At 33.0% G+C, this 18551-nt stretch overlaps 2 protein-coding genes across 2 annotated transcripts; both read right to left on the reverse strand.

Annotated features, from left to right (window-relative positions):
- Window positions 1-1950: 1950 nt before the first annotated feature.
- LOC116211919 (very-long-chain 3-oxoacyl-CoA reductase 1-like) lies at window positions 1951-5600 on the reverse strand. The gene is made up of 3 exons (XM_031546459.1): window positions 4988-5600; window positions 2461-2530; window positions 1951-2357 (listed from the first exon to the last, which is right to left on the reverse strand). Exons 1-3 carry the CDS (start codon window positions 5587-5589, stop codon window positions 2106-2108), a joined length of 924 nt encoding a protein of 307 aa, XP_031402319.1. The 5' UTR covers window positions 5590-5600; the 3' UTR covers window positions 1951-2105.
- Window positions 5601-10957: 5357 nt separating this feature from the next.
- Window positions 10958-14378, reverse strand: LOC116210391 (very-long-chain 3-oxoacyl-CoA reductase-like protein At1g24470). The gene is made up of 2 exons (XM_031544258.1): window positions 13696-14378; window positions 10958-11471 (listed from the first exon to the last, which is right to left on the reverse strand). The coding sequence occupies exons 1-2, from the start codon at window positions 14352-14354 to the stop codon at window positions 11156-11158; spliced, it is 975 nt and encodes a 324-aa protein (XP_031400118.1). The 5' UTR covers window positions 14355-14378; the 3' UTR covers window positions 10958-11155.
- Window positions 14379-18551: the final 4173 nt, after the last annotated feature.

Below are 18551 nucleotides of genomic sequence, written 5' to 3' on the forward strand. Positions count from 1 at the left end.
ATTTTCTCTTTGCAGCTAATATATATATCGGCCATATATACACTATGAAAATAAAAATGAAATTCACAAGAATGATTAATTGTGTTTCTCCATAGATATAATTCGAAATATACGTGTCTATAATTCCTTAATTTTCATGATCATATCTATTACTACCATTTTATTTTTTATTAATCCTCTGGTAACAAATTGGTTTCTTTTTCGTTATCTAACTATTAGGTAAAACCGTCGTGTGATGTACCTGTTTGCTTAATTAATGCGATGTGCTTAATGTCAGTGTACTAGCTTTGATGAATTACCCATCGCGATCCATTAGTTTGGGAAAGAAATATATATATATATATATATATATATATATATATGCGTGTGTGTATAAAATACATAACTACCCGATCATTCACTATATATACCACCATTTGTACTAAAAACATAACCCCATAACTACTCATTCGCTGACTCTTCATATGTCTAGATCTAACAAACTTAATTAATATTACAAGCAACTTTTCTCAAAACTATTCATAGCATTTTTTTTGAGCATTTAATAATTAGTAATATCTTTTAAAAATATTATAATATAAATTCTTATTTTACAAAAAATAATTTTTTTCTGGAAAATTCATAAAAGAATTTCTAGAAAATATAAAGTCGTTTAAATACTCCTAAAAATAAAAATATATTTGTAATTAAAGAAATTATGATATTTGAAATAATTTTCTATTATGTATTTTACGCTCATACAATTAATATATATAAGATATTATATTGAAATTTAACTTATTATTTTAGAGTGAATAAAAAAACTTAACTTACTAAAAATAATAATTATAAAAAAACTTATTACAAATAATTATCTAAGAACGAATTGTTTTTTCAAAAGATTAAGATTGACTTTAAAAAATTTAGGAACTTTATCATTTTCATGGTAACAGTTCACCTAAAAGTTTGAATTTTCTGTTGATAGGGAGATTAAAAAATATTAATGAAAGAAACAACCCTTTTTAAAATTAATTTTCTGCTTACATATTTAAATTAATTTTCATATAGATATCTCAAAGTTCAACTTAATCAGTGTTTTGGAGTAAACTAACATTAAATAAAAACTAAGAAGTAGTATCTCAGGAGATAGTAAATAATTTTGGAAAATAAATAAAATATAACAATTTATATGAGTTTAATTCATCTTTAGTTTGATTCTATGAGTCAATTGTGCCAATTTTTATTAAACAATAATCTCTTTTATGATTATAAATTGCACGTAAAATCCGATTTATAAAAATAAAATAATTAAAAATTTTAAATAATCAATACGTTATCCATAATTGATAAAATTCACTGGAAATAATCAATGTTAATTGGATGAGAACTTTTATTTGAGTAAATATTAAGTAAAAATATTACTAAAAATTTAAAAAATGTGAGTGAAAATTTAGAAATAAAACTATAAATGTAGGCTTTTAATACAAAATAAATTAATAAATATTAAGTAAACTTTAAAATACATGGAATAAAAAAATAACTGAAATTGATAAAAGTACAAAATAAATTTATATTATTTAAATTTGAAACATTTAAATTCTATAAGTAATTTATTATTATATAAAATATGTAAAATTAAGTATTTTCAAGAATTTCAGAGTTTAATATTAAAAATTCCTTTTAGAAATTATATAAATATTTAAATTAATAAAATATACAAATTTTGATCATAAGTAACAGTCTCTCGCAACGCAAGCGTGAAATGATTATTGAACTTTAATGAGAAGTCTTTCTTTTTATTTTTGTCATGTATTATTTGGCTGGAAATTGCATGTGTTTTACATTATTTTCAATTATAAAGGAAACTCGTGAACTTTGTAGATGTAAATGAAAAAAATAAATAATGGAATACTAGCCATTTCCCGTTGGATCCTCAACAAAGTAACATTGGCCTATATATATATGGTTGAATAAATTTCCCATTGGATCCAAAAGCCGAGTGGACTAATGTGTTATGATTATGCAAATTTCCGATCCTAAACAAGCTAATTTAAGCAGGTCCCAAGAACAGGAATGATGTAATCAGAAGTACATAGTAGCTACGAATATAAAAGACAGAGTCGAGTTCAGCGTCCCGTCTTCTCCTCCAGTGCTTCTCGGCGCATCCTGAGAAATGTCTTGAAGAGGTACTTAATGACGAGGTCATCCAAGAAGGATTGCGTGATGTAGGACTGCAAGGAGTGCCACCAAAACGGACAGCAGATGGGGTCGTTATGGCCCATCCACCTGACGCTCGATTTGCTGAACGCCTCCACAGGCACAATCAAGATATTGGTCCCTAACTCCGTTATCATCTTGGTCGAGATATACAATGGTGCCTGAAAAATGCAGACATGTACGGTTATCCGTCGCTATACATAAGGCATGTGAACAATGATGGATCAACTAAAGTGTGATATCACGGGAATCACATATATCTACCTGGCACTGGATGTCTATTCCAAAACTTTGGTATTCCAAGCCAATGGATCTTGAGAGCGTAGCCATGAAACTGAGATATAAATTTGAAAGAAGGGTTCTCTGTGAGCTAATAGGAACTCTTTTTTTTTCAATTATAATAAGTAGAAGAAAAAAAAGTTAAATAAATGAGCATATGTAATCTCAATGATGAAAATCGGACCTTGAATTTTTAAGTTATTGGGTCAGGGTATGTGTAACTATATTATGTCCCCTTTCTTAACTAACATGAATTAAACGACCATAAGATTGGACATTGCGAGTAAAATACGGGCACTAGCTCCTAATCTTATTACATGGATTCATATGCAGCGGTCCTCGCCTCGCCATAAAAATGGAAAAATTTTGCTGAACTTTAACTAAAAAATTTATGGCAAAACTATGTACGAGGGTATAGCCAATGGACAAACCCCCATTAATCCTTTGGTCCTCAGGCTCAAAGTCAGGAACCCAGTATTTCAAAGTAATAAAGAAGTTGCAAATATGGTAGTCTATATGAATTAAAAGGAGTAGAGTATTCTACATCTAGCCGTCCGGGAACCGGGAAAGGACGGGCATATATAGGGGGGAGCCCCACAGCCGATCAAATTGTTAGCATCGTCATGCTCATTTATGTCAATATACAGAAGCAGAATACACCGTTCTATGTAGACTATTTCAATATGTAGCATTGCATATGCCACATGACGCAATGGACCAATTAATAAGAAAATTCCGAATTTACAGTAACATCGTCAACATAATTATATGCTGATTAAGTGCGTATTTATTGGTCTCCATCATGCTATCACATGGTGTAGAAGAATTTACCTCTAATGATATAGATGATAAAACCTCAAGGTGTTTGGCTTGATTTATAGAGGGAGTATAAGTAACCATCATATTCCAAGTTCGTAATCCCTTAAAACTACTTGCCAGGCCAATTGGTCCAGTTTACCCATCTTAGGCACCGTAGGGGATTCTTGGGTTTCGGGAATTAGTCGGGCGAATCCTCAACATCCCGGTTAACCAAAAAAAAAGAAGAAAAAGATATGGACGATATGGGCATTTATAAGTATCTGTTGGCACGAATTGATTATAATTGCCGCCTCCGATGTAATTTCCCGACAAAGAAGAGGGAAACTAACTTTCCCAAATAAGAAGGTGATCCGAACTCACTCGAAAGTCTGACAAAAAAAGGAATGGAGCAGGAGCAACTGGGAGGAGGAGCTTGAGATAGCATCTTCTTGGAAAGGGAAATCTTTGGGCATCATCATTTTGAGACTCTGTTGGACATGTTATATATACAGAATGTGGAGGGAGCGGAATGGAATAGTGTTTTAAGGGACTGGGCAAATTTCTGAAGCCATCGCCAAGCAGATCATAGCTGATGTAAAAGGAAGAGTCATGTGAATTCCCAATCTGCAACCTAAGCACCTCACTTGTCCTTATAGTTCGATGCTCCAATTTTGATCTGTAATCTTTTTTTTGCTGTTTTGTTCCTTGAGCTTCTCTTGGATGAGTGTATTTGAGGACATTTTTGATAATAGATAAAGAGTCATCACTTAAAAAAAAAAAAGGAATGGAGTACTCTATGCTATATATATAGAGAGAGAGTGATAGAGACTGATGCCTAATTATACTAACTTTTCCGGTTGAGAAAGGGATACAACAGTCGAGTAAAGAGTTCGGGAAATCCGACGGCTATCTAACAAGAATTTAAATTTGGAAACTCTTGGTTGTAACGGCCGAGAAAGAGATTGTTATGAATAATTACTCAATGCTGATATCTTGAAAAGAATTGGATTAAAAAATGGGACTGTTTTCAAATTTGTAATGGCTGATCTCTTTATGGGACAAACCTAAACGCATTTTCTATAAAATTTCGTTGATAACAATAAAATTCAGGATTTCTTAGTGATGGATTAGTTAGGGATTCCCATGACCTATTGATTTTGAATTGAAAGTAAATGTCATTATACTGAATCCTCTTACTCCAGTTAGCCTTAGGTGGACTTAGGGCACAACCCGTATTACTTATTATAACAAGCATTAATCGTCCTAGTAAAAGTCTTTCTTATATACGTTTTAAGACATGAAAAAACGTGTATTGCAGACCTACACCTGATATCAACATGTGAAAAGGATCATAGATTTAATTACGTATCTTATGTCAAAAAAGAAGTTAATGAGCTTAATTTTTGGAATTTTCATTTATATGTTTAAAGATATCTTTCTATTCGACCAAGTAAAAAGAGGAGTGAAAAGCTTTTATCCCTATACGTAAAGCCATACGATAAACATACTTGCATAGATGCAGTACGTATACGTAGACATGAATATATATCTCGTATTCAGGCTGACTTTATAGAATGGACCCGAAGAAATCAATCTATACTAATATTTCAGATATCATCAAGTTGTTGAAATTAAAATGCGAGAAAATGTCCCGGTGATCCTGATAAAATGAAGTCCTAATCATAGTAAAACAGGAACATTAAATAATGCTTACGCTTTAGAAGCTGCATAGAGCGTGAAGAGAGGGTATGAAGAGACTGTAGCGGATGAACCGGATCCAATGTTCACTATGGCACCTTTCTTCTTCTTCATCATCCCGGGAATCACTGCCCTAGTCACCCATATCGCTGCTTCGACGTTCACTCTTACCATGCTCTCTATAAACTCTGGTTCGAATTCATGAAAAAATTTTGGGTGAGAATTTGTGATCCCCACGTTGTTAACTAGTAAACCGATGTCGAGCCCTTGGATCCCGTGGTGTATTGCGGATGATATCTCAGTGGGACCTGATTTGTCGAAGTCTAGGGCTATGTTTCGGATCTTGATCCTTTGGCCAAACTTATGGCGGATCTCAGCAGCAGTTGATTCGAGCTTGGACAGGTTTCGGGCCATGCAGACCAAGTTGAGGCCCTTGGAGGCGAGCTCGAATGCCAGGGCCTTACCGATGCCGTCGGTGGAGCCAGTGATTATGGCCCACAAGCCGTAGTCTCTTAAGTTCTTGGGGGATCGAATGAACATCTTGTAGATCCATCTCGCGTTGGTAAAGAGACGATAGCATAGAGAGAAGAATCCTATGCCACTTACCCCAACGAGCATTAAGTCCTGAAACTCCATGTCTATTGTTGCTTTATCAGCTTGTTTCAAGGTTGCTAGAGACGCATGCTTTATTGGGGTTTTTTTTTTTCTCTTTTATATTAATATTTTTATTACTTTTACCTAATCAGATATATATACATATATATATGTGTGTGTATAAATATTTATTTATCATCCATCTCACAAGATATCTCCCCCATGATTCGCTCTGTGGTGTCCACCGTTCCTTAATTTTAATGATCATCTCGAGCTCCATTTAAATTTTTGAATAATCATCTGATAGCAAATTACTTTTTCTCGGGTGGACATTGAACGAAGATGTTTGAGAGCTGCATGGATATGCTTGAGGATCCTCCATATCCAGTTTTTATTGGGTTCATGTAGATCGGGAAGGAGAAGGAATTATGTTTTACGGTATTACCACATAAGATTATATTACAAGACATATAAAAAAATATTATTTTTGTCAATAATAAATTATTTTTAGGGAAAAAGACAAAAACCTCATTATAGTTTGAGGTCAAGACAAATCGCACAATGTTATTTTATTTGGTATAATTAGCCCCCTTGTGATTTACTCCGTTAGATATAGGGGTTACGATGTTTTTTTTATTATATATTTTCAGTCATCAATCTTTAGCCTTTTAATCATTTTGGTTCCAAATTTTTTCTTTTATCATTCATATCCTCAACTTTTCATTTTGTTTCATTTAAGTCCTATAAAGAAAATCGAAAGGAAAGGAGGGATCGAGGCCGCCAATCGGTGACCCCGACCCCTCTACCGAGGTCATCGGTACCCACAGAGGACGCCGGCGACCTCGGTGGAGGGGTCGAGATCGCCGATTGGCAACCCCAACCCTGAATCGAACAGGGACCTCCGACGCCGACGTCCTCTGTGAGTACTAGCGACCTTGGTGGAGGGATCGGGGTCGCCGATTGGCAGCCCCAACCCCTCTTTCCCTTTCGATTTTCTTTATAGGACTAAAATGAAACAAAATAAAAAGTTGAGGATATGAATGATAAAAGAAAAAGATTTAGAACCAAAATGATTAAAATGCTCAAGATTGATGACTGAAAATGGAAAAAAAAATTAACGCCGTAACCCCCTATGTCTAACGGAGCAAACCATAAGGGGACTAATTGTTCCAAACAAAATAACATGGTGCGATTTGTCCCGACTCCAAATCACAATGGAGTTTTTATCTTTTTCCCTTATTTTTGTCAACAATAGATTTTTTCTATTTTTGGTTACCTACTAAAAACCAAAATGACAAACCCTTATTGGCTTGTAACATTGCCACGCAGTATTACTGTTACATACAAGACTTTCTCGAGAGAGGGTTGTGATCAGATCTTTGGCAAAGACTGGCTTACTTCAATTAATATGTTGTACTTCACTATTGTTATCTGTTTTTACACATATTTTCCGTTTTACCTAGCCAAGAGAATCCTTCCGATGTATTTGTTTTTGTAATCTTTTTCTTTTGAATATTTTACTTTGTACTCAATTTTAAGTAATGATAAATTACTCATTAAAAAAAAAGCAAATTACTTTCTTCTGTTGTCTAGCAATAGGTAAAGTCTTTTGGTCCTTTTTTTTTCCCTCTAATCAATATATATGTGGGAGAAATATATTTTTGGTCATATAAGTTGATTTTTCAGTCAGTTTTGATCTTATAAGTTTCAAAAGTATCGAATCAATCCTATATGTTTGCTCCATAAGACATTTTTTGTTTATTCTGTAATCGATCATAACAGAGCTATTGACAAGCCGTTAATTTCTATTGCGTGGCAATTTCTTATTGGTTGAAACTTAAAATTTTAAAAATAAATGAAAAAAATAAAAAATAAATTATTAAAAAAGAATAGGGGAAGGGGGCTAGATTTCGACCACCCTTCCCTCTCGGCGACCTCGCAGGAAAGGGACGCTCCCTTTCCCCGGAATGGGGCTCCTTCCTCTCCCTTGCCCTATTTTACGAGTGTCTTACGGAGCAAATATATAAGACTGATTCGGCTATTTTAAAAATTATAAGATCAAAACTGACTGAAGTCCAAACTTATAGGATCGAAAATGTGTTTCTCCCACATATATATATAAACCAAAAAGCGATACACGGAAGTATTGCAACACCTTTTATAGAATCAAAAAAGAAAATGTTAACTCGTAGTTGATTTTTTTTTACTGTTTAAAGAATTTTAAGTTTTCGTGAGAGATTCATGCGTTTATATATGTTCGTGATATCACGATAGATTTGTGTATTTTCTTTTGAAAAATGTCAAATTTTCTTGATTCATGGAAAAAAAAATTAAGTATCCTTAAAAAACTAATAAATCGAGTATACAACTCAATGTGATGATCATTCATATGAACTTCGTCTAAGCTTTGTATTTGGCCGGAAACTTTACTTGACGCGAATGCTATTGCGTGGAAACCTAATAGATTTAAGTACGACAGATGATCGGATGGGCCCTTAAGTTTGGGATGGTTGAGGGAAAAGAAATTATGTAATTCTATATATTTCCATATCTATTTCTATATCTATTTCTATATCTCTATCTTCTATAAAGGATAGTTCTAAGAAGCTCTCTTAGTGAGCCACATCATCTGTGAAAATGTCAAAAGAGAACCACATTATCTATGAGAATGCCAAAAAATTAGGTAATGGAAATATAACCCTCAATAGTTTATTTTAAAATTTCATAATATTTTCTAATAATAAGAAGTACAAAGTATGTAACGAGTTCTAATGTAGAAGGAACTCTTTTTTCACTCTCACACTGAAAAATTCTAAATAACTAAGAAATAAATTTTGAAAATAATCCTCTAATCTATCTATATATTGATAAATTTATAGTTTTACTTTTTACCTCGTGGCACCAACACATTCCCATAATATTCTCTTATATGTATGTACTCCTTCCATTTTCATCATATTATTTTTTGTTTCTCATTCTTTCTTGAATTCTAAGAATGAAAGAAAAATATTTACCTTATATAATTATGAAATCTATGGATAAAACTTCATAAAAATGCTAAAATAATCTTTTGTTGAATAATGTAAATCAAAGAAGTTATTGTAGAGAAGATGTACTTCTAAGGTATTCAAATTAACATAGGTTACATACAATACGATTTATCTAAAATGAATATTTAAATTTCGATATAATATAATTATAATTATCTGTATGTAAAGCCATAGAATCTAATGTTCTACTTGCATTATTAAATCACAATAATGTGACAAAGAATTTAAATTTTAGCCAAAACAAAAGTTCACCACCTTTTTACGTGTGTGCGTGTATATATGTATATTTGATATTGAATAATATATGACCTGATATAATAATGATGACATTATTAGTTCTAAATATTACATATGCTTTTTGGATATATATATATATATATATATATATATACATACATACATTATGAAATATATTACATAAAACTCAGCAAAAAAAGAAATATAACAAGTAAGATTTTCAGATGGAATTCATTAAAAAATTTTGAGCTCAGAAAAGATGGTATGTTCTGCAAGGAAGCACGAAAATTATTACTAGTATATCTTTAAAGGAGAAATGGGGAGTAATAGAATATCATATGTTTTATTGAGGTTTTAAATTTGGTTTTCGCAAAATAGATGTCCAATTGTCCTTGTATTCTATTTTTTGCTATCCTTTTATTAAGCTTGTGAGATCACTTTTAATTAAAGAATACACAAAAATTTTTATGATAATAATGACGAATTTTATTAAAAATTAAGATAGAGTGAAATGAATTAATTAAACTTTGAATATTTAAGCGGGGGCACATGTCCATAGTGGCCTCCTCTGTCAATTCTTGAAAAAGAAGAATTATGTTAAAAGGCAGTGATTTCACATGTAATAATAGATGATAGATAATTTGGTCGATCTTTCATTGTAATGCCAGACAAGGGAATAATGGTATCACATGCACTTCCGCTTTGTATGAATAGTTCACATGCACACTAGTGCCGCCAAATGTATAAATTTAATATATGATTGATAATGTGGTTGTCAAACTCGCGACTTAATCTACCCGTAGACAGGGCCGACTTTAAGCACCTAACCTATGGATTTGGGTAGGATTGTAGTAGAATGCATGTGTTGTGTGGTAAAGTCGGTCGAATCGTGAGTAGGTAGAGTTTAATAAACTCGTACAAATTAATTTCCTGAAACCAATCATTTCGAGTCAAGCCAATTTCAAAAGAAAGAATGTTTCTGGCCCACTTCAGCGTAGTGTTCCTAGCCCAGCCCATGGCTCATAATAAATCAATATATATCAACATAAAAGCCGAAAAGTGATATGGGAAAGGGCCACAGAGCCATTTTCTCTGACCGCTCCAAGAATTTAACTCTTCATGAAATAGTGTATTTTGAAAAATAACAAGTTTTTTTTTATTAGCGAAAAATATAAATTTTCTTTAAAATAATTTTAAAAAATTAAATAACTTCTCAAATCTACGCAATTACCATACAGAATATATACAGTTAAAATTTTAGTGCGTTACATGCAAATTTTGCTTAATGGCAATGTGTCTAGTTTCAAATCTTTATGACACGTGACTTTTTAAGGGACAAAAATATCATTTGACCTCATTTAATAAAAATATTTTAAAATAATAATTATTTAAAACAAGAAACCAAAGCCTCCAATATCTTTTTTTTTTGAGGGGTGGATGGGTGTCACGATGAGAATTATTATCTTTTGAAAGAGGTGGCCTCACTGGTGGCCACCAACCCCAAAGATATGGTCGTTGGTCGTGTCAGCAGGTGATATCACATCTCGGATATAACATAAAATTATTTAAAAAAGAAAAAAGAAAAATAAGCACAGAAGGTAAACAAGCAAACCTATTTCTTCAAAATTATTCACCGAAGTTAAATTATTGTTGAAGCTGCTTATACTGTAAATTTATGTATATAAGAAAGGAAAAGGATTGAGTGTGTAAATGCTAAATTTTCCCAAAATAGATGCCTAATAATTCTCATAAAACTCGTACATATTAAATAATTCTTGAATATTGTGTGAATTATCACTCATGTCATTGCGAGTAGAATTTTTGAATTATGAAGACTTTTAAATTGATTGTTAGGATAATATAGCAACAGTCATATATAAATTGTTCGGTGAGAAACTGGACTCACATATTTCTTCCTTCGTTATGCTTAGACTCATATATATTTCTTCATTCAGTAGATAAACGTGTTGCTTAGACTTCTAATTTATGTTATAATAACAGTCCCACATTATCTATAACAAATGGAGACATTTCGAAAAAAAAAACAGAAAAGAGAAAAAGAAAAAGAGATGAATAAATAAATAAACCATTGGGACAGGGCCAGCTTTGTACGAGGCAAACCCGCCAATACTAATTCCTTTTGGCTTTTGGTGAAAGTAAATTTCAATCAATTGTTGATGGAGAGAGTACTTTATATATAACACGAAAGTCGTGTTTTCGTTGTTAACTACCACATTATAATGCACCAAATGCAATGTAATGTATGCCGGAAGATGATGATTGGGAAGGACATCTATCGATTATCAAGGAGGTGTTTTAGCCCTCCTTTTGAGGCCAAGCGAGAGACGCCATGAATCGAGAAGGCTATCGGGGACCAAGCGTGCGAAGAACCACTGGACCAAGTGGGGCCAATAGGGCATGCACCGTGAGTCGTACCCGATGTGACGAACGGCAGCTTCTGCATAGTCCTCAGGGGATGGCACGAAAACGGACGAGCTCTCAATCGATGCCACTTTGGACGCCATTTTGGTCGCGATATAGAGAGGTACCTGACACTGGACATCAATGCCGTGGTGCTTGTATTCTACATGTAGGGATCTCGACAATTGGTCCACAAATCTGCAAACACATTCATTTAGACACGCACACACCAAAAATTATATATATATATAGATCCATTTATATGCCATAATCTTTTTACTTTTCTTTTTCATATCTCACACGATCCATATATCAAACCTTCTTCACAACCAAAAAAATTAAATGACCTATGGGAATAAAATATACACACAAGTATATCGTATAAATCCGTGGTCTATTGATGTAAAATAATGACTTTCCACTGGACCAATCTCTCGTTGTCAATATTAATGTTTTCGGGTGGTCCTTTTTTCACATTTTACATCGATGCAGAGGTATCTGCTATGTATATTAATTGCTAGATAGGGGTTTTCTATGAATGTGGTATGGACAACACAATCATTATATGCATATAGAGACTGGACCACGAATGGATTGCACCAATTAATATTGAAATGCGTGGGCCGCAGGTTCAATTCTGTGCTTGTGCGGTTTTTTTTTTGTTTTTACTATTCCTCCTAATTTGGAAGAATCACATGGATATAACGCATTATATTACAGCTACCCAATTTATATAAACAAATTAATTAACCAGCCTAGCAGCTTATAATATTCCTCCAAGGGGCATGCATTAAACATTTCAAAAAAAAAAAAAGGATTGGCGTTGTGGGTCAAACCGATTAGATTTGATCAGAATTCAATTCATGAGAGGAAGATCAAGTTGGGCTTCACTTTTTATGATAAGAAAATCTAAAAGGACATCGATCGATAGTTTATTGTTAAATAGTTTCGTCAGTAATCGAAAGCATCCTTGTGTATTTTTATCTTCCCCACCCCCAAAATTTGAAAATTTTGATATGTATGCCTTAAACATTGTCCTATTTATTTATCTGAGGGAGTCACCCATTTGAAAAATTCGTATTCTCATTATCTCTTATTCCCATGTTTTCATCTATACATATACATTATATTATGTTTGTTTTCGATTAGGAAAACAAAAGAAAAAAAAAAGAATTCACCCAAAAAAAAAAAAGACTCATGATTACCTTTTCATTGTTACAACATTTACATTGATCACACACCTTTTATGTATTCAAGGCTGAAAATCATTCCTCTATGGTGTCTCGTCGAGACAAAATTAATTAATCAACTCATTTCAATCGATTCAAGAATTCTAAACGACAAAATCAGTGTATAAGAGAACTGAGGGATTTTGACTGCTAATCTTAACCTTTATATAGAGTTATATATATATATATATAATATTAAACTATTTTAGATACCTTTATTTTTTATATTTTTGAAAACGTATTTTCATTGCTTAGAATTCAATATATTAACTTGCAGTGCACTTTCCATACTCTCTTATAATTTGTGACATATGCCATGTATATATATACATTGTATCTATATATGTACGTATCATGTACATATGGTGACATAAAATTTTCAAGTGATTTATCAAGAAAAGGTATAGCGTAATGGCGTATCTCTCGTCTGATGACCAAGAAATCCTAGATTCAATATTCAGCGGAATTACCTGATACTCTTTATTAGATATTTAAAATTTTTATTTCAATGTACTAGTCCAACGGGCTTCCCTTGTAAAAAAAAAAAATTCAAGTGATTTATGGAAAGAACATAGACAGATGTATATACGGTCAATCAATTCAAGCAATGAATTATTTGTTTAACCAAATCTGATGAATTGGCTCACATGCATGGAGAGATCTACCACTCCACATTCTCCTATATGTCCAATTTCAGTAATGTTTTGCAGGTAAATAAGTTGTAGCAATGAATAATTAGTTTAACCAAATCTGATAAATTGGCTCACATGCATGGAGAGATCTACCATTCCACATTCTCCTATATGTCCAATTTCAGTAATGTTTTGCAGGTAATTAAGTTGTAGCAATGAATGATTTGTTTAACCAAATCTGATGAATTCGCTCACATGCATGGAGAGATCTATCATTCAACATATATGTCCAATTTCAGTAATATTTTGCAGGTAATTAAGTTGTGACATATAATTGATCTTAACCATGAAAGGCTATTATCACATGACCAATTTCAGCAATAATTATCTTAAAAGAAATTATTAGACGTCAACAATAACAACGATGATGTTTGCTAACGTAACGATGGTAATATAATGTTCATTTACGTGTCCATAATCACTAGTAATTTGTTCGTGCGTGTGATATAATTATACCATATATCTAAAGAAATTTTCAAGGAAAGAGATGTAAAGACTTACGCTTTTGTAGCAGCATATATTGTGAAGAGAGGGTGTGAAGGAACTACAATGGCTGCTCCTGAGCCTATGTTTACGACCGCGCCTCTCCCTCTCCGGACCATCCCAGGCAGAACCGCTCTCGTGACTCTGAGCGTGCCCTTCACGTTAACCCTGACAATCTTCGTCCAAACCTCCTCATCCACCTCATGGAAGAACCTCGCTGCCGGGTAGGTGATCCCGACGTTGTTTATGAGGACGCCAACATCAAGGTTCCAGGCCATCTCCTCGATCTCCCTGACGCCGCCCGAGACATCCTTGTCGGAAAAATCCAACACGAGAATATGAACGAGGATACGGTTGTTTGTGGCTAGACGTAGTTCTGTAGAGAGCTGCTCGAGCTTGTCAGGGCTTCGGCTGACGAGGATGAGGTTGAGCCCTTCTCGAGCCAGCTTACGGGCAAAGGCCCGGCCGATGCCGTCAGTGCACCCCGTGACAATGGCCCAGGAGCCGTAATGCTTCCGGAGATACTTCGGGGGTCTGAAGAAGGTGTTGGAGAACCATATGATGAGGGAGATGAAGTACCCGAGGAGAATAAGAAACCCAATAGTTGAGATGAGAGGAATCCATGGGAGCTGCTCGTTGCATGCGTAAGGCATATTGTTTGGTTCTTTCTTTATCATTACTCGTTATATTATAAACATATATAATTTGTCTCCTCTCTTTATGAGTTGGAACTTACGAAGAAAAGCCATTTATAAATTCTCAACAGTATTTTGTTGTTATTTAGCCAAAAAGAAAACAGTGTTTTGTTGTTTCCTTAGACTGAAGTCTGTACTTTCTTTTTTTGGGTAAATTACACTGGTGGTACAAAATGTTTTACAAATGTTACATGATGGTCCAAAAATTTTTTTTTCGTTACATGATGGTACAAAATGTTTCAAAGTTGTTTCATGATGGTACAAACCGTCAACTCAAGCTTGACGCCGTCAAGCCGATACTGACGTGGCTACTACGTGTCACCTCCTTGCTGACGTAGTCGAAATATTTTAAAATTTTAAAATTTTAAAAACTTTTAAAAATAATTTTAAATTTTAAAAAAATTTAAACTTTTAATTTAAAATTTAAAATAATTTTAATATTAAATATAAATTTTTTTATAATTTTTTTAAAAAAAATTTAAAAAATTTTAAAAAATTTTAAAAAATGTAAAAATAATTTAAAAATAATTTAAATTTTTTAAAAATAATTTTAAAAATTTAAATTTTTTCAAAATAATTTTCAAAATTTTCAAAATTTTAAAATTAATTTTTTTTTATTTTTTTCTAAATTTTTACTCTTTTTTGTATTTTTTATTATTTTTATTTTAAAAAAAATTAAATTTTTTTTATATTTTTAAAAAATAATTTACAAAATTTAAAATATTTTTTTTTTTTTTGAAAATTTTTACTCTTTTTTTGTATTTTTTTAATTATTTTTTTGTATTTTTTGGACTTTTTAAAATTTTATTTTATCTTAAATGACGTGGCGCATTATGATTGGTTCCACGTAACAAAAATGACACATAGGACGCGCCACGTAAGCAAAATATTAACGGCGTCAGGGCCAATTGACGGTTTGTACCATCATGAAATAACTTTGAAACATTTTGTACCATCATGTAACGAAAAAACTTTTTGGACCATCATGTAATATTTGTAAAACATTTTGGACCACCAGTGCAATTTACCCTTCTTTTTTTTTTCCAGTGTACCCTGATATAAAGAGACTACCTATTTCACGGAAGGTTTGAGTCGGCTCTGATGTAAAGAGGTACTCAAAGTTTTGTTGATGAACATTCTATATAGAAGATTTTGTTTTAAGTCGAGAACATAAATTACTGCACTGCATTTTGTCCTCAAAAAGACTTTCACTACAAGTATTTGATCAGATAGACACGAACAAATCTGTCTCTATTCCTTCTCTGTACCACCCATAGAGACGGAATAGAGACACTCTTGGCACCGTTTTTAATTTTAGCATTGCTATGGATTGAGATGGAAACACCCCGTCTCAAAGCTTAGCGACGGAAACTTCCGTCCCTAATCCGTCCCTATGAGACGGACTAGAGACTAATAGTTTTGTCCATACGAGACGGACATTATCCGTCCCTATTCCATCTCCATGGACACCCCGACGGAACATAGATGAACTTTTCTGTCTATAAGTGATAAAATTTTGCATTATCAAAACCATATCAAGTGTGATATAGAGATGAAATGTTCCATCTCCAAGGGACGGAGAAATCCATCCATAAATTTGTCCATAGGATAAAGATGAAAATATAAACAATTTTTTTTATCTCTTAGGGACGGAATATAGAAGAAATTTTCTATTTCTAAAATATAAACAAAAATCCCTCAAATTTCGAATTTTTCTTATTGTTTTCTATTTTTTAAAAAATATGAATAATTAAGACAATTATCAGGAGGCCAGAGCTAGCTTAGCGAGCCCCTAGCACATGGGAGTACCATGTGCTCACACCTCCACTTTGCGTCGGTCGAGACTTGATCTTGGGCCTCCGCAATGGCACACGCGCACCTTACCACTGTGCGATGCTCTAACATCTGTCTTCTTTGTACAACTAAATATATTTATGATATCAATTGGAGTATTATATTTTTAGATTGATATCTAATTTTTTCTTTATCAAAAAGATATTTTTTTGTATAATAATGTTTAACGGATGGTCCAATTTATTGTACATCCACGATCGATGCGGAGGAATATTCCTTTTCTACATATTCGCAATAAATAAAATGGATCACTATCTAATATTAGTAAAAGCTTTATCAATATTCAATGTTCTTATCTCTAAGCTAGTGTTTGATGATGAAACATTCAATTGAATTGAGAATATTATAAATTGGTAAGACTTACCTAACAATGAACAATAGACGGGCGATGTAGAATCAATGGATGCTTTAAATTCATCGAAGATGTCGATATACGGGGCGTCGGTGGGGGTAAAAGAGGGTCGGATCGAAAGGGAGGAAGAGAAAAACTGCAAAAACTGTGTATTTTTCGAAGTAATCCGTGAAATTTATAAAGACATCGTGCATATATGTTTACTTATTACATACGAAATAGGGACAGAAATTTCTGTCTCTATGATATGGACTGAATAGAGACGGAAATTTCCATATATATGATATGGACGGATATTTTTGCCTCAATTCCATCCCTAGAGTATTGACATACATCTCCATCTCAATTTCGTTTATATAGTATGCATGGAAATTTCCGTCTCAATTCCATCTTTATGTATGGATGAAATATACATCTCTAATGTGTCCAAATATTTAGACGGATTGCATCGTTTTAAATTTTTCATCTCTATTTATATAGACGATATTTTAGTATTGTCTCTTTGCATATGGATGGTTCTTTTGGATGGATTGTTTTGTCCCAACATTAGGACAAAATTTTCCATTTAAACTTTCCGTCTATGAAATGTTGAGACGATATTCCGTCTCTATATTGGCCCTATTCCGTCTCTAATTTTGGAAGGAAATTTTTTCGTCCCTACTGCCATCCCTATTTAGCAAAATTCTTGTAGCGTGATCCACTAATTAGAGGAGGCTCCTTTTTCTAGGGAATTAACGATCCTTTCTTCTTCAGTTGCGAACAAGATCCATAAACCTAATAATTATAGTGACAGAGAAGGAAGAGGGATGGATATAGTACAGCAGCACATTTTTGAGTAATAATTTAGAGTTTTAAATTTGATTATCGTGATAAAATTAAATGCAACTCTTTATTAAAATTTTCATTTTTTATACTAAATTCATAATCTTTTTTTGTAATCGAAAAAGATAATATAATATTGTACTTTTTAGTGAGCAGACCTTGACTCGAACTGAATTAATTATGATCGTTCGAGCTTGTCAATATCGAAGTACGTACCTGGAAAAAAAACATAGAATGATAGAAAGGAAAATAATAAGGCATCTTAAATTGCAGCAGAGAAATTATTCTGTGGACCTTTAAGCCTACGAGCAAGGGTGAATCAATTAAGAGGTGACACGTATTGAGCATATTAATTAAATCTTTAGTTGTATGTCCATTTCATCAAAATATTGATATGGTTGCTTCTTTGTTTCTCCCTCTTTCTAAACCTCTCCCAAAACCTCCCTCTCAAAAGCTTATGTTGCTATCGACGCATCCAGCTCCGGCTGGGCGCATCTGGCAGCTCCCCTTCCTTTTAACCCTCTCTCTTCCCTTATCCCTCTCACCTCTTGGACAGATGGATGCATGTCATCAACTGTGTCCCCGAATCCATCTATGGTTCGATGACGGTTTTGCTCCACGACACAGAGATTGGCACAACGTTGACTCCTACTTTCAGCCACTGGTGTAAGAGAGAAAGAATCGAGAGAGAGAAAGTCAGCGTGACTGAGAGAAGAGAAAAAACTGAATTTTGTTTTATTTATTCTAATTAACAATTTACAAAATAAATTTTATATTATTTTTTTGCGCTACATTAGAAGCGATGAGACACATCATCCGCCACATAGGCAGAAGCTAACAGTATTAAGCCAAAATTGACGGAATGTAATAAATTGTTACATTTTTCAAATTTTTTGTATTGCTGGTAAAAAAAACTTTTTGTACTAATCGTGATACTTTTCAAAACTTTTTATACTTCTGGTGTAATTTTCCCAAATGAAGGAAATTGTCTTTTTTCTTATCCTGGCTATATTTATTGCACATACTTATTTTTACTTCTTTTTAGATGCATACTTTTTTGACCACATATCTAGATGCATACTTCAAAATCCACAAGTGGTATGATGTTAGTATTTGATGGAGAAAACTTTTTTTTTTAATGAATGTATTTG

This window comes from Punica granatum, chromosome 6 (genome assembly GCF_007655135.1).
Source record: "Punica granatum isolate Tunisia-2019 chromosome 6, ASM765513v2, whole genome shotgun sequence".
NCBI classification, from domain to species: Eukaryota; Viridiplantae; Streptophyta; class Magnoliopsida; order Myrtales; family Lythraceae; genus Punica; species Punica granatum.